The sequence below is a fragment of the Dendropsophus ebraccatus genome, chromosome 15 (genome assembly GCF_027789765.1).
Source record: "Dendropsophus ebraccatus isolate aDenEbr1 chromosome 15, aDenEbr1.pat, whole genome shotgun sequence".
In the NCBI taxonomy this organism is placed as follows: Eukaryota; Metazoa; Chordata; class Amphibia; order Anura; family Hylidae; genus Dendropsophus; species Dendropsophus ebraccatus.
The window spans coordinates 57,965,504-57,982,584 of record NC_091468.1 but is presented as its reverse complement, the minus strand read 5'-3'; the positions used below and the strand labels follow the sequence as shown (position 1 = coordinate 57,982,584).

General features: G+C 48.4%; 2 protein-coding genes across 5 annotated transcripts in view; one reads left to right on the top strand and one right to left on the bottom strand.

Annotated features, from left to right (window-relative positions):
* The first annotated feature begins 424 nt into the window (after positions 1–424).
* Positions 425–16,930, top strand: AARS2 (alanyl-tRNA synthetase 2, mitochondrial). Of its 2 annotated transcripts, XM_069955256.1 has the most exons (22): positions 427–807; positions 1,234–1,422; positions 2,505–2,650; positions 2,740–2,931; positions 4,395–4,539; positions 4,620–4,765; positions 5,575–5,683; positions 5,764–5,802; positions 6,071–6,182; positions 6,254–6,381; positions 6,491–6,638; positions 6,713–6,882; positions 6,979–7,092; positions 8,566–8,706; positions 9,049–9,186; positions 9,462–9,571; positions 9,791–9,899; positions 10,455–10,577; positions 13,137–13,247; positions 13,578–13,664; positions 14,472–14,582; positions 15,369–16,930. In XM_069955256.1, exons 1-22 carry the CDS (start codon positions 601–603, stop codon positions 15,543–15,545), a joined length of 2,952 nt encoding a protein of 983 aa, XP_069811357.1. In that variant the 5' UTR covers positions 427–600; the 3' UTR covers positions 15,546–16,930. The 2 variants fall into 2 exon arrangements, with proteins under 2 accessions (XP_069811358.1, XP_069811357.1); XM_069955257.1 differs by lacking the exons at positions 13,578–13,664; positions 14,472–14,582; positions 15,369–16,930 and adding an exon at positions 13,372–13,568 and having other exon boundaries at positions 425–807.
* The window catches only part of LOC138774416 (uncharacterized), a 62,269-nt gene continuing 61,142 nt past the window's right edge, over positions 15,955–17,081 (bottom strand). Inside the window, exons 18-19 of one of the 3 annotated variants that reach the window (XM_069955252.1) lie at positions 16,316–16,476; positions 15,955–16,246 (exon numbers count right to left, since the gene is read on the bottom strand). In XM_069955252.1, coding sequence (XP_069811353.1) covers positions 16,121–16,246; positions 16,316–16,476 — 287 coding nt within the window. In that variant the 3' untranslated portion in view covers positions 15,955–16,120. The remainder of the gene's footprint in view (positions 16,247–16,315; positions 16,477–17,081) is intronic. The other 2 variants (XM_069955253.1, XM_069955255.1) reach the window with 2 other exon arrangements.

Here is a 17,081-nt window from a genome sequence, read left to right as displayed (position 1 = left end):
ATTCGTCTACACGCTGATCATTATAAAAACCAAATTGTTGCTTTAAAATTGTTAAACGATCGATTGGGCGAATTATCACTTTGTGTAAACGCAGCATTACACGGAGTGATAATTCGCCCAATCGATCGTTTAACGATTTTGAGGCAACGATTTAGATAGATAGAGCTATAATGTAGATGTATAGCAAGATTGTATAATAACCTAGACAATGGGCTGTCAACAATGGAAGGGAGAGCAGCATATCAGGAGGAGGCTGGTTTGCTAAATGAATGGATTAGCAAAACTTTATAACTTGAAGAGTCCTACATGATTGACTATTTTAATGGAAGTGGGAATACCCCTTTAAGAGAACTAGCATCAAGTCTTTATAGCCTTTATAACCAATAATCACCTTCTAAGTTATCATAGACCATGTCCTCATCCAGGCTGGTGTCTAATACAGAAGGTATAAAAAGAAAACTCGACAACTTCTTTTATCCACTTTCCAAAGTTCTATTCTAAAATCTACACTTTCCGATCCAAAACCTCTACTGCACATGCGCGGGGGGAAGTGATCTCATACACCCCCTCTACACTAATAGTGCCCTTGCCAGTCACAAGATGGCGGCTTCCTTACGGCTGCTGCCGGGACTGACAGCCCGTGTGCCGTGCAGCCGCCGCTCCCTGTCCTCGTCCTCCTCGGCGGACATACGCCGCACGTTCCTGCGTTATTTCGAGGAGCGACATGGACACCGGCACGTCCCGTCCTCCTCCGTCCGACCACGGGGAGACCCCAGTCTGCTGTTCGTAAACGCGGGCATGAACCAGGTGAGGTCACGTGAGGCCGGCGCTGCGTTGGATTGGCTGTAGGGGGGGGGGGGACGTGTTTTGAGGTTGTCAAGGTGCTGGAGGGCATGGGGCGGGGCCGTGTAGATGATTGACAGGTTAGGTGTGTTGATGGGAGCTGTTCACACGGTGCGGTTATTATAACTTGTATATTCTCTGTATATAATTAACAGATCATGTATGGGTAATGGTGCTGCAGAAAATGGGTTTATTTCGCTTATGGACATTAATTACCTTAAATGTCACATGAGTGATAAGTATGTCACATAATGTTTTCTAAGCTCATCACATGACTGATACCTGCATGTCCCCCCAGATAGTCATCAGGACGTTAATAATGGTACCACTGTCCCGTCCGTGCGCCTTATTGGCAGTTGGGGAGTCATGTGATATTTTCTTTTTCCCCAGTTTAAGCCGATCTTCCTGGGTACAGCGGACCCCCGGAGTGAGCTGGCACGATACTGCCGGGTGGTGAACAGTCAGAAGTGTGTGCGAGCTGGTGGGAAACACAACGACCTGGAGGACGTGGGCCGCGACGTTTACCACCACACCTTCTTTGAGATGCTGGGAAACTGGTCGTTTGGAGATTACTTCAAGGTATAAGAATGACAACGTCTGTGACCCCTGACCTCATACCACCATTATATGTCCCCACACACACACACAACATACCCCCATGTACTAATATCTGCCCCTGACTTGATAACTCCACATACAGATATCTGCCCCTCCAACATACCGCCACATACAGATATCATCCTGACCAACATACTGCCACATACAGATATCAGCCCGACCAACATACTGCCACATACAGATATCACCCCGACCAACATACGGCCACATACAGATATCACCCCGACCAACATACCGCCACATACAGATATCTGCCCCTACCAACATACCGCCACATACAGATATCTGCCCCTCCAACATACCGCCACATACAGATATCTGCCCCTCCAACATACCGCCACATACAGATATCTGCCCCTCGAACATACCGCCACATACATATATCTGCCCCTCCAACATACCGCCACATACAGATATCTGCCCCTCCAACATACCGCCACATACAGATATCTGCCCCTCCAACATACCGCCACATACAGATATGACCCTCCTCAACACACCGCCACATGCAGATACCTGCCTCTTCAACATACCTCCACATACAGATATCACCCCCAACATACCGCCATATACAGATATCTGCCCCTCCAACATATCACCACATACAGATATCTGATCCCAACATACCACCACATACAGATATCTGATCCCAACATACCGCCACATACAGATATCTGATCCCAACATACCGCCACATACAGATATCTGATCCCAACATACCGCCACATACAGATATCTGATCCCAACATACCGCCACATACAGATATCTGATCCCAACATACCGCCACATACAGATATCTGATCCCAACATACCGCCACATACAGATATCTGATCCCAACATACCGCCACATACAGATATCTGCCCCTCCAACGTACCGCCACATACAGATATCACCCCAACATACTGCCACATACAGATATCACCCCCCCCCCCCCCACACACACACACACACACACACACACACACTCACACCGCCACATACAGATGTCACCCCCCCACTACCACCACATACAGATATCTATTCTGGATGATTTCCTGCAGGAGGAGGCGTGTATGATGGCTTGGGAGCTGCTGACACACTGTTACGAGATCCCTGCTGAGCGCCTCTATGTCACCTACTTCCAGGGAGACCCCGAGCTCGGCCTCAGTGCAGATGAGGAGACCAGGGAGATCTGGATGAGCCTGGGGTAAGTGAGGCCTGATAATCTGTTCTAGATCTCCAGTCTGGAGGGTTCTCATCATATGTCTCCCCCCCCCCCCCCCCCCCCCCCATTAGAGTACCGCCGTCCCGTGTCCTGCCAGGCGGTTTAAAGGAAAATTTCTGGGAAATGGGGGACACGGGCCCCTGCGGGCCCTGCACGGAGATTCACTATGATCACATTGGAGGAAGAAACGCTGCAGCCCTGGTGAACCAGGACAGTCCGGACGTGGTGGAGATCTGGAACCTGGTGTTCATGCAGTATAACAGGTAGATGAACCCTGCTTGAGGAGCCTGTAGGGAGGGGGGTCTTGTGTCCCTGCCAGTAGGTTACTATGATGGGTCATTAACTAGAACCTATTGTTTATAATTCACAACAACCTATAAAAACTGTAAAGAGTAGACCGCCAGTCTAGTACTGGTAGGGGATGATGATCTAGAACCCATACTTTACATACAAGACTGGGTAGTGTAATCTAGTTCAAAATGTGCACTGAATATAACACATCCCAAACCTTTCATTAATTTATTATTATAGCTGGCTCACGGGTGTCTAGAACCAAGCCTTGCTATTATGAAGGATGTGGTGTTTATGTAGCGTCACAGATATATCTCAATCTAGAACAGGGATGGGGAACCTTCGCCCTCCATCTGTTGCAAAACTATAATTCCCATCATGCCTGGACAGCCAAAGCTTTAGCTAAAGGGACAAAGGTTCCCCATTCCTGATCTAGAACTTGTTACTAACACATTAGAAAGACTAGTGCTGCTTTTACACGGAACGATTAACGTGCGAATTTGCACGATAACAATTGAATACGAACGATAATCGTACGTGTAAACGCAGCAGACGATCAAACAACGAGCGAAAAATCGCTCATTTTGATCTTACAACATGTTCTCAAATCGTCGTTGGTCGTTCGCCAAAAATTCGCAGATCGTTCCGTGTAAACAGTCGTTCACCGATTTAACCTATTAGCGAGATAGGCTTAAGCGATCGCAAAACGATTTTTCCGTACGATATATCGTTCAGTCTAAACGCTGATCGTTATAAAAAAAAATCGTTACTTCGAAATCGTTAATCGTACGATCGGGTGAATTATCGCTCCGTGTAAACGCAGCATAAGTTTTGGTAATAGTTATTTGTAATAATCTAGATCCTGGAGTTTATAATTTGCAGCAGATAAGTCTCTGTAGTCGTGATAACCTAGAACACAGGTGTCAAACTCAGGCCCTCCAGCTGTTACAAAACTACAATTCCCATTATGCCTGCACAGCCAAAGATAAAGCTTTGGCTTTCTGGGCATGATGGGAATAGTAGTTTTGCAACAACTGAAGGGCCTGAGTTTGACCCCCTTCCCCCCTGATCTAGAACCTGCCATACAGTAGTGTAATTAGATTAAGCTAATAAGCCAATTAAAAGACTTTGATTAGTCTAAAACCTTGTCCTTGTGTAATACAGGGTTATGATTCTCTAGAACCTGCTGTTACTGAAGGATTATGGGTAGGTATTGGCTGTCTAGAACCTTGTCCTTACGTAAAACAGGGTTATGATTCTCTAGACCATGCTGTTAATGAAGTATTATGAGTAGTTATTGACCGTCTAGAACCAGGTGTTCATGTAACAGCTGGTGATTAGGATAATGCAGGTGATGATGATACAGAACCAGGTGTTATAAGCTATAACTGTTGGATCATGATAATCTAGAACCTGTTCCTGTAATTTTTGGCAGGGAGGCCGATGGAAACCTCAGGAAGCTGCCACAGTGTCATGTGGACACCGGAATGGGACTGGAGAGATTGGTCACCATCCTACAAGGCAAACGCTCCAACTACAGCACCGACCTGTTCTCCCCCATCCTGGAGGCCATTCAGAGGGTGAGTATCACCGATCACGTTCTCAGGTGTTTAGAGATGTCACCTGTGTGACCTGGACCAATAGGCTTCTCTCCTCTCAGACCTCACAGGCCCCTCCGTACCAGGGTAAGCTGGGTGCAGAGGATGCCCATCACGTGGACATGGCGTATCGGGTGGTGGCCGATCACATCCGGACCCTGTGCGTGTGCATTGCTGATGGGGTGTACCCTGGGATGTCCGGAGCAGAGTGAGTGCTAACAAATGCCCCACAACCCAGGCTAAATCACAGGGTGACTGTGGGTACCAAGCAGGGACATTCAGGGGGTTTGTAAAGCTAGGGGCTACTAATACAGTGGGGGTCCAAGCAACAAAGACATTCGGGAAGTTGGAAAAGCTGAGTGACTATTAAAGCGGTACTCCAGGCGAAAATCTTTTTCTTTCAAATCAACTGGTTTCAGAAAGTTATATAGATTTGTAATTTTCTTCTATTTAAAAACCTACAGTCTTTCAGTACTTATTAGCTGCTGTATGTCCTGCAGGAAGTGGTGTATTCTTTCCAGTCTGACAGTGTTCTCTTCTGCCACCTTTGTCTATGTCAGGAACTGTCCAGAGCCGTAGCAAATTCCTACAGAAAACCTCTCCTGCTTTAGACAGTCCCTGACATGGACAGAGGTGGCAGCAGAGAGCGCTGTGTCAGACTGAAAAGAAAACACTACTTCCTGCAGGACATACAGCAGTTGATAAGTATGGAAAGACTAGAGATTTTTAATTAGAAGTAAATTACAAGTCTATGTAACCTTCTGAAACCAGTTGATATGAAAGAATAATATATTTGCTGGAGTACCCCTTTTAATATAGGGGGATGTTTCTCGGCTATATGAAAAAGCTGTGTGACTGATAATACAGGGTTTGTCCCCAGATACAGACATTCAGGGGTCTGGAGAAGCTAGGTGAGAGCTGTACGGTGGCCATATTGATCATCACCCAGCTTTTTCAGAACGGACATAACTCGGATGGTGCTGGGATCCTGATACTCTGCATCCTCTCCCCCTCCAGGCTGGTGTTGCGGCGGATCCTGCGCAGAGCCATCCGCTTCTCCTCTGAGGTTCTCCGCGCTCCCCCCGGCTCGCTGTCCTCCTTGGTTCCCCCGGTGGTGCAGATCTTAGTAGGTGGAGACATGGTGGTCCGGCCCACTACTTACTTTGTTACTGTGCTGAATCCTGACACTGTGCGGTTATGTTACAGGGGGAAGCCTATCCGGAGCTGCAGCGGGAGAAGTCACAGGTCAGTGCTGCCTCATCCTCCTCATTGTCTGTATAATGTCATCACAGCTGAGGGTTTGTTCCAGTGTGTCCAATGAGTTATGCACAGTTATCACCATTAACTCTATGGCCCCTACCAGTCACATGACCCAGATGTGTTGCATTATGGGAGTTGTAGTGTTCACTTCTAATCTAGCAGCACTGCAACTCCAGGAATGCATGACAGTGTTGTGTGAAGAGTAGACGCCAATGTTCTTGAATGATCGGTGTGATTTTTACGTTAATTTCAGATCATGAAGATTCTGAATGAAAGTGAGGAGGCATTTCTGGCCTCCCTCCAGCGGGGGCGCCACATCATGGACCGCACTATTCAACAGGGAGGAGCTAGTCAGACATTCCCAGGTAAGTGATGAGACTGCGGCTTAGTATGATGTGATGGTGTTCTGCGTTCTTATGCAGTGCTCTCTCCGCAGTGGGTGTGGCCTGGTCTCTGCACCGGAACCTGGGCTTTCCCCTGGACCTCATTGGGTTAATGCTGGAGGAGAGAGGACTGGCCCTGGATATGGCGGCTGTGGACCAGCTGGCTGCGGAGGAGGCTGAGGTCAGTGACTGCACATACATACACATGGCACCTGTAACAGCACCCCCTGCTGCCCCCTTCCTGCACTCTGCAGTATCTGATTGGATATCTGATATTTTCTGTGTTTTAGATGAAGATGAGAAACCAGCAAGCAGACGATGCCCCTGCTCGGCTGCAACTGGATGTCCTTTCTCTTTCTGAGCTACAGCGCAGGGGGATCCCCGGCACCAATGATTCACCCAAATACAGCTACAGGCTGGGGGCCGACAGGAAATACGGTAAGATGGCTGGCATCACTCTTTTATATGGTCACCTTATCGGTATGTATCATCATGTTAGTGTCTCCCGACAGTATTTAGTCCCTGCCAGGCCACCGTACTGATGCTGTACAAGGACCAGGCCCTGGTGTATGACGTGGACAGAGGGCAGCGATGTGCCGCCATCTTGGACCGGACCTGTTACTATGCTGAGCAGGGGGGACAGAGCTGTGATGTGGGGTACTTCACACGAGAAGGGGAGCAGGTGAGGGTGACTGATCATGGACTGTTTGCGGCGCCTCCTTTTTTTCTGATTGTGTGCTCTGGGCTGATGCTCCTTTGATCTGTCCCTTCCCTGCAGGACGTCCTATACCCAGTGGAGTCGGTGCATGTGGCCGGAGGTTACGTGGTACATGAGATCACCGCCGCCAAGCCACTGAGGGTGGGGGATCAGCTGACTCTTTACCTGGATGAGGTGTGTGCACACGACATACTGAGCAATGGCTTAATCTTCTGAGCATCCCCCGCTGATTCAGTGTCTGTGCTCTGCTGCATTGTGTGTCATTTGCTAATTGTAGGCTACACTGAAGTGCAGTCTGCTGGCACACTACACCACACTGCACTAGGCCATGTTCACACAATGTAATTGTTGTATTAATCAAGGCCATGATTTATACAAAACTTACGTTACACTGCAGTCAATGGGATCCCAGCCAGAGCGTATACACATAGTATACCCTCTGGCCGGGATCCCTTGCGGCCGCAGCAAAAACTATCATGCCAGTTTTGTGCGGCTGCTATTCACTAAATAGCGGACGCACATCCCTGACAGGTCACGCAATGGAGAGTGCAGCTCCAGCCGAACTTTACATTGTGTGCTATGGTGAATTGGGATGCACACGCACACGAATGTGCCTACATCCCAATTCAATAAAAATAAAGATTATCCAGCTGGGATGATCTTCACTAACAGCGACTGTTCTGTGACCCGGCAGGTGCTTTACGCCGTGATATTGCTTTATGGTGTATCAAGGGGGTTGTAGTGTGTGAGACCCTCACGTTATCTCATGTACAGTGCAGCAGTTTATTGCATTATGTGGTCTTTGTGTCGCCGTTACAACATGGATGGCAACACTGTATTACAAGTCAGTGTAGCATGCAGTGTTTCTAAGTCACAGGTAAACACTACATCTCTCACAATGCAACACAATGGAATAGTGCATTGTATTATAGGAGCTGCAATGGTTCCACATCAGAAGTAATCAGAGATGAAGGTGCAGACTGTGGGCGCCATAACATATACAGTGTTTCCCTGAAAATAAGACTGCCTTATATCCCCCCCCCCAACAAAAAAAAAACTGGCTCTATGGGGGAGATTTATCAAACATGGTGTAAAGTGAAACTGGCTCAGTTGCCCCTAGCAACCAATCAGATTCCACCTTTCATTTTCCAAAGAGTCTGAGGAATAAAAGGTGGAATCTGATTGGTTGCTAGGGGCAACTGAGCCAGTTTCATTTTACACCATGGTTGATAATTCTCCCCCTGTCTTATTTTCGTGTGATGTCTTATTTCTGTGAGGGAGGCAGGGGGAGAGGGTGTCTTACTTTCGGGGGGTGCCCTAGTGTAGAGTAGGGGGTGCCTTACTTTAAGTTAGAGGGTAGAGTAGGTGGGGTGTGTTATTTTTGGAGGGCATCTTATTTTTGGGGAAACGCAGTATATAAAGTCATATAAACATCACAACTCCTAGAATGCAATGCAGTACTTCGATGTGATGCATTGTGGGAGATTTGTGTAGGGTTTCCCATCCTTCTAGTAGTGTAATAATCTGATGTAGTGCATTGTGGGAGATGTAGTATTCAATGAAGAGATGCAGCAGAGTATGACCCCTCAGGGATGAATGTCACACTGATAAGGTCACTGATGCCATGTTGTAATTCTCCCCCCCCAGGGTCAGCGGCTGGCATGTATGGTGAAGCACACCGCCACCCACCTGATGAACTTTGCCCTGCGTCAGGTCCTAGGTGAGAGCGCAAACCAACGTGGGTCCCATGTCACCGCAGAACGCCTACGCTTTGATGTTAGCATCATGGTGAGCATGCCCGCATACTGTATACTGTTTGACTTCTACACTCTGCTGATAGTATACGGATACCAGGGGCTGTATAATAGCTATATACTGTGTGACTTTTACCCTCTGCTAACAGTATATGGCTACCAGGAGCTATATCATTGCTATACACTGTGCGTCTTCTACTCTCTGCTGACAATATACAGATACCAGGAGCTGTGTGTCTTGTACCCTCTCTTGACAGTATACGGATATGGGAGCTGTATGGTAGCTATATACTGGGCGTCTTGTACCCTCTCCTGACAGTATACGGATACCAGGAGCTTGTATAGTGAGGGTGACCTCTGTAAATTTGTGTCTTAGGGAGCACTAAGCATTCAGCAGTTGCAGAAGGTGGAGACGCTGCTGCAGGATCTAATCGCTCAGGATCTGGAGATCGACACGGCACACGTCCCCCTCACCGACGCCAAGTGTATCGCAGGTCTAAGGACTGTGGATGAGGTAGTAGCCAATCCTGTTTCACACTCTGCTGAATTGTATTGTGGGAGATGTGCAGAATTGTGAATTACTGCAGTGGGGGGGGGGGGGGATGAGTGACCCCTCCATACTGTACACCTTGGGGCCTGCAGGATCAGGATAGAGCCTGATGAGAGTGGTAGTTGTGCAGCAGGTCTGACCTTATGTTATCTGTTGTCCCTTCCCCCACATAGTTCTGTGTCTATAGGGTTCTTTATGAATGATCTGTAGGGATTTACAGGGCTGTCTCCCCCTGGCAGGTGTATCCAGATCCCGTCCGTGTGGTCTCGGTTGGGGTCCCTGTGGAGAAGCTGATGAATCGTGGCTGTCAGGACGGTCTGCAGACATCTGTGGAGCTCTGCTGCGGGACGTGAGGAATCTGTTTACTATGGATCTTATTGGGGTAGTCTGGCTGGGGAGACCTCCTGTGAGTGGCCTCCGATTTAGCACTCACATCACATGGGGCCCTCTGAGTAGAGAGACAAAAGGCGGTGGAGAGAGATGTTAGATCATTAGGCAGCCCCTGTAATGGATGTCATGTCCAGCATGAGCTCCCCCCCCATCATGTCATTGCTCCTTCTCCCCCCAGGCATTTACACAGGACGGGAGCCATAGAAGACGTGGTGATCATCTCCGAAAAACCATTGGTTAAAGGGATTGTCCGCCTCATCGCCATCACCGGAGAAGAAGCCAAACAGGTGGGTGTCATAATAGAGGTGAAATATTGTCCAGTCACCTCCAGAGCAGTGTTCACTATTCTTATTCGGTCATTGAGTATATGAAATACTTGGGGCTGTGTTGTTGTGATTTTGTATATACCAGGGTTAGGGAAACACTTGGCTCTGCAAAACTACAACTCCCATCATGCCTGGAGAGCCAAAGCTAAAGCTTTGGCTTACAGGCATGATAGGAGTTGTAGTTTTGCAACAGCTGGAGAGCCAAGGTTCCCTACCCCTGATATATACTTACACAAGCTGTTGGCTTACATTGCATCACCGATCCATCAGCAGAGGGCGTCCTTGTACTGGATCAAAGTATAGCCGGACCCCCAGGAGAGGGGAGTCAATTATATTGGGGTCTCCCAGCAGCTCTGGATGAGAATCAGTACTAGAAACATATAAAACAAATTATTTGCATACTACATATGTTGGTGAGGTGACACGATATAAGAAAAAAAAACGCGTAGCACATGACCGCCAATCCTCAGGAGCCTTCGCAGTGAATAACTCCAGTGTAATTTTCCTGATCCACAGGCGCGTGAGACTGGGCAGGTTTTATGGACGGAGGTGGAATCCATCACAGAGCGCATGAAGACGAAGCCCAACACACTGAGTGATGCCCAGCAGCGCTCCAGAGAGGTCGGACTCCTCACATGGGTAAGTGGACTGGAAAATATCCTGTGCATCCCCAGTTGTGGCAGAACTACAACTTCCAGCATGCCTGACTGCCTCCATCTGCTGGACCGCCACAGGTTGGGGAACGTTACTTTAAACAGAATAGACTGGGAGCAGATGCTCCAGATCTATCCCAGAGTGATAAGTATGGCGCCACCTGTAGGCTGACATCAAATTAACTATTAGTTGTCTTAAAGAGGACCTGTCACCCCCCGTGCCGGGGTGACAGGCTCCTGACCCCCAGCTAGATACCCTTATACTAACCTCATCTGGTCATCGAGTCCCGCTCGGAGACGGAGATATCTTGGTTAGAAGCCGGCGCGTGCTACAGAGATGAGTCCGGCTCCATTCATTCTCTATGGACGCCGGACCTATCTCCAGAGTGCGCGCGTCGGCTTCTGACCGGGATATCTCCGTCCCGGGACCGGCTCCGGGAACAGGACTCGGCCAGATGAGGTTAGTATAAGAGGATCTAGCTGGGGGTCGGGAGCCTGTCACCCTGGCATGGGGGGTGACAGGTCTCCTTTAAAGTGTCACTGTCATTTAAAAAAAATTTGCAGAAAGAAATAGTACAGGCAATTTTAAGAAACTTTGTAATTGGGTTTATTTTTATCATGAAAAAGCAATTTGAAGCTCTCCTCCCTCCCCTCTTTATGGCTCTCTTATGGAGAGGGGAGGGGTGGAGGTAGATAAGGCACAAAAACAGGACAGCAAAGAGTTAATTTACAGCTACATCACCAGGCTAAGCTCCCACTGTGTAATCCTGTGTTCTCTGCTCTCCGCTGGTGACTAATCTCCCCCTCCCCCCTCCTCTCTCCTTAGGTTACACGGGGCTCGATTGATGTAAAAGAGTTGAGATTTCCTGATAATGAGCAAAGAATGAGAGAGGAGGGAGGGGACCTGGGGAAGTCTTTTTGAATGCAGATAATGGCATAGTTGCCTAATAAACCCAATTACAAAGTTTCTTTAAATCGCCTGGACTATGATTTGATTTGTGCAAAAAAAGTGTGACACTTTAACAAAATTGTACATCGTATTTAAAGCGTAACTACAAAATATTTTGACCATTTAGTTTTAGTTAGTTAGGGACATTTTAAGAATTTTTGCAATATACAATAATAATCTAAAATGAACAGTTTCCCTAATACATCTAGCTGAATGTGCTCTCAGCCCTCTGTCTGCCTGTGCATTACTTGTCCCTTCCTGCTGGCCACGCCCCTCTGGAGATCTGTACTCTATGTACAGGTTCTCAGCCAGCAAGGACACGACAGGCAGCTCACACTGTAATCCCCCCACTGTTACATGTAATGTAGGGCAGGGCTGTTATATGTAGTGTAGGGCAGGGCAGGGCTGGTATATGTAGTGTAGGGCAGGGCTGTTATATGTAGTGTAGGGCAGTGATAGCAGATAACAGTGTGCACATGGATTATACATGTTATTCCCATAAGGCTCTGGTGGTCTCTGCTATGTTAGGGAGGCAGCAGGTGCACTGTCCCTACAGACCCCCAGCTTCCCTCTCCTACCTCAGTGTGGAGCCGGCAGCACTGCATCCCCACTGAGCAGGAAGTAGTGGAGGCTGAGGGGTTTGCTGTGCAGGACAGGCTGAGGTTCTGGGGCAGGCTGTCAGCAGAGGTGAGTGATGGCCCCAATATTACTGATTGATGTACAGCCCACCTGCTGCCGGAGCAGGGGGTGGGGCTTGCCGTCCAGCGGCCGGGCTTATCAGGATATTTATTTGTGTGGGGCAAATTAATGTCCCAATAAGCCCCGCCCCAGGACGACAAGTGTACTTTGGGCTGTACATCAATCAGTTATATTGGGGCCATCACTCACCTCTGCTGACAGCCTGCCCCGAGCCTCAGCCTGTCCTGCACTGACTGCAAACCCCTCAGCCTCCACTACTTCCTGCTCAGTGGGGATGTAGTGCTGCTGGCTCCACACTGAGGTAGAAGTGGGAAGCTGGGGGTCTGTGGGGACAGTGCACCTGCTGCCTCCCTAACATAGCAGAGACCACCAGAGACTTATGGGAATAACATGTATAATCCATGTGCACACTGTTATCTGCTATCACTGCCCTACACTACATATACCTGCCCTACACTACATATACCAGCCCTGCCCTACACTACATATAACAGCCCTGCCCTACACTACAGTGTTTCGTAAGCTGTAGAGCAGCAGCTTGGAGAACACCTGTACAGTTAACGTTCACAGGTTTAGTGATTATGTTTGGGTTTTACATTGCGATTCTTCTCTATGTTCGATGCTTGCTGTCCACATTTTGTTTACATTTGGAGCCTGAAAACTCCAAATAACTGACAGCATGCAGAGAGCTTAGAAAAGGTGCCTGCTAGACTGCAGGCAGAACACACAAGCTGCAAAGCAGAAGATGTTGTCTCCTCCGCTGTCCAAGATCAGTCACTGATCCATCCTGGGCAGCAGCTCTTCTACTCTGGTTAGCAGTGGTGGAGGCGGCCTGCAGGGCGGCGCCCTATACTCCCCAAGGTGAGCGCTGTAATGCTTTTTATCTCTGTTTTCCAGAGTGTGGACAATGCCCCCATGCCTCAGTGGCAGAGAAAGGAACTACAGGCGTCTCTCAAGACTTTGCAGAGATCTGCCAATACGGCGTTACGCAAGGTGGAAGAGCAACTGGTAAAGATGGTGGTGTTATCTGATTGTGGCTTATCTCCCAGAGCTGTAATTCCTATTCTGTTGCTTTACACCCTGTTTGATAAATCTCCCCCTTTTTCTCTTGCAACCCAACTGTACTTTCTAGGAGTCAATGCATAAACAGGTTCTCCCCTATCTGTGGCCAAGGGGCCCCTGGATCAGAGTGTTGAGGTATAGATCAGGGGTCCTGTATGACAATCCATATGGCACTGCTGAATAGTGAGTGCAGCTCTGGAGTATAATACAGGATGTAACTCAGTAATGTATGTACATAGTGACCACTTTTCCTACCCACATGTTTCCCTGTTTCAGGCTATGGGGATGGTTCAGAGTCTGGCAGAGAAGTATTCTTCCCATCATCCAGTTATCGTGGACTCTGTATGTGTGGAGTCTCTTCCGGTGAGTAGTTATATAGATGACAGAATTGTGGGGATATTTGGAACCATTGATATAGATGTTGGGTTAATCTGCAGTGATCGGGAGGATGTGTAACCCTGCAGAGCAGTAACTTATGATGATCTTTACTACATGTCTTAGGGTACTATTACACTATTATCGCTCCGTGTAATAAATACAACGATCATCGGCTGATCGTTGATATAGGTTAGAACCTATAATTGTCGGGTGCTGACCGCGCACCGCTACGTGTAATAGCGGTGCGCGGCCAGCAGCTGATGATCTACATTACCTATCTACACTCACGGGCTGCTCCTGTGGTCTGCTTCTCCACGGGTCCCGCTTGCTCTAGCTGGGACCGCCGCGTCCTGTGATTGGCTGAGCGACCTGTCAGCTGACAGGCCGTTCTGAAGTTAGAGCGCGCGGGACCCGGGGAGAAGCGGACCGCAGGAGCAGCCCTGGAGCGTGGATAGGTAAAGTATATAGTTTAACCAAGGGCTGCAAGGACATCGGTAACGATTATCGGGCCGTGTAATAGGATCGACGCTCATTTACAGGTATTATCGGGCCCTCGTCGGCCCGTGTAATACTACCCTTAGAGTCGCCGTCTTCTGTAAGTATTCTCAGTTCTATAAGCAGAAGGCCATGTCCTCACTACTTATAGGGAGATTAGATTTTTAGCTCTGTTACCTTCCCCCCCCCCCCCCCCCCCCCCCCACACACACACACACACACACACACTATCTTCTCAGTCTTCAGTGTCCCCGGTTTCCGTCTATGTCTCCAGTTTTATTTCTGCGTCTCCGGTAGGTCCTGGTGAAGCTGGTGAATCAGTTGTGTGACAGATGTCCGGGTTCGGCTGTGATGCTGCTTGGTAAGCACAGCTCCAGAAAGGTGTTGTGTGCCTGCCACGTCCCAAAGGTGAGCTGCTACGTTGTACCAAATCCTCAGCCGTGTGATCAGAACTAGGATAGGACAAGTTAAAACCCTTTTGTTCACTGGCAAATATATGCATACACACGGAGGGGAGAGTTATCAAACATGGTGTAAAGTGAAACTGTCTCAGTCGCCCCTAGCAACCAATCAGATTCCACCTTTTATTCCTCACAAACTCTTAGGAAAATGAAAGGTGGAATCTGATTGGTTGCTAGGGGCAACTGAGCCAGTTTCACTTTACACCATGTTTGATCTCCCCCATAGTGTCTATTATCTGCAGAACTTTATAGAATAGTTAAAGGAGAACTCTGGACTGGGGTGATTTTTGGCAGTTTTCTGGGGAGGATAAAAGAAGCATTGTTGCTGGTATCCTGCAGCTTCGGTCCCCCGCCCCTGGCTGCTTGTGGGTCTGAGTGGGGACCTAGGATGTGACATGTTTGCCCCGCTACGGCCGCTGACTGTCACATCCTGGCTGTGACGTCCCAAGTCCCCACTCTGACTCCGGACCAGGGTACTGAAGTTGCTGGATACCAGCATCAGTGCTGGAGCGAGGGAAATGAGGGCATGTTACTTCTTTCTTCCTCCCCAGCACTCTGCCAAAAATCACCCCAGCCCGGAGTTCTCCTTTAATCCACTTAAGATCTGAAAGTATTTCTGGTGCTGTCCCTTCCCCGCACAGACCCCTTGTTTTACCTGGGGGAGAGGGTTAGGGGATGGCAGTGGGATCTCATATATTACTGCAGGGGGCTCTCATACTTTCCTGTTCTTCAGGGCTCGGTGCCTGGTCTGTCCGCTGCAGACTGGGCTGTGGCTGTGTGCTCCGCAATGAAGGGAAATGCAGGAGGCTCCGTCATTGTGGCTAATGGGACCGGGACAAGCAAGACCCTGGATGAGGTCCTGCAGATCGCCATGGACTTTGCACAGATGAAGCAGCAGAAGGATGTGTGACCATAGGGTGGACACTCTGTGATTAGACCACAACTATGGAGGATACTCATAGGTTATTAAGGCATGTGCAAACTGATGTGGATCCGCTCTGTAACACTGGTCAGATTGTCATATTGGCTCAATGAGCTTACAGCAAATTTGCAGTCACAGTTCAGGACTAATACTCCAGTCACCTCCAGAGCAGCACTCACTATTCTGCTGCTACATCATGTCTTCTGATCACCTACAGAGCTGCACTCACTGTACTGTCTGTAGAGAGCATACCCAGCTAGAATCCTTACAGGAGAATTCTCCAGGCCCAGGGCTGCAGTCTGATGCATCTTGGACAGATTGCAAGTGTTATTTTAGATGTTGTTGTTGTAAGCAGGGTGCTCTGTTTTTCCAAGGGGCAGCCAGCAGAATCAAGAATGCAGCTCTGGATATGCCAGGAACAGACATGACTGGTGTGCAGAATGTTTACTAGTTGAGTCTTCCCATGATACAGTGCTACGATCACTCTATGGAGATAAATAGTAGTCCTGGGTGTTCACAAAGCATCTGACACATTGTTCACACTGAATGGATTTTATTCCTTGTCATTGAGCGGAGATGAGTTCTTCTGTGATTCTGGCTGTTAGAGAGGTCGGACTTATGGCCGGTAAGACCCCAGTCTGGGACGTTCTCCTGCTGGCCGTTGGCTCAGGCGTCGGTGCGCTGTTCTCCTATGGAGAATATACAGATAAATGACTGCACTGTATATAACATGTTTTCATAGTTATTGTGTACTGTACCTTTAAGATGAGACCATTACTCATGCTGAAACTGAAGGTGACCATGGGTAGTGCCTTGCTGGAGCTTTGCTGAATGGGGGGGAGGTGAAATGTTTTTAGCAGAGTCTCTTCTACCTCAAACAAAGCCAAACGCTTCCTGAGCATCTGCTGGACCCGGAGTACTGCAGAGATATTGGGGGTTAATGATAGATATATAGAGAAAGCTCTCCCCTAGGTGATGTGTATGGAGCACTGCAGAGATATTGGGGGTTAATGGTAGACATATAGAGGGAGCTGCCCCCTAGGGGATGCAGGGCTGTGGAGTCTGAGCTAGTTTTGGCTGGGGTCGGAGTTGGAAAGAATGTACCGACTCCAGCTTAAAAACATCTTTAAAAATTTAAAATTGAGACTTGATATGAATTTTATGAAGTTTTGCTCATCAATATATTTTATGAACAACATTCTAATAGGACACTGGCCCTATTAATAAGGGTGGTCGGGGAAAAGTTTGTTTGTTTCTGAGCTGGAAGAGTCCATTGTGTGGGGGGAGATCTGTGCTGTTCTCTTCCTGGATGCCGGATGATTGTATATGAGCAGCAGTGTAATATGAAGATATCCTGTGTAATATAGAGGAGGAGAAGACATAAGTAGTGCAGCAGTAACCTCTGTCCTCAATGTGTTGTTTTCTCTCTGGGAGAAGATTGTGTCTTTTTCTTCAGTGTGCTATGGCTGCAGCAGGCTGTGTGTGTGCGCTATGGCTGCAGCAGGCTGTGTGTGTGTGTGCATG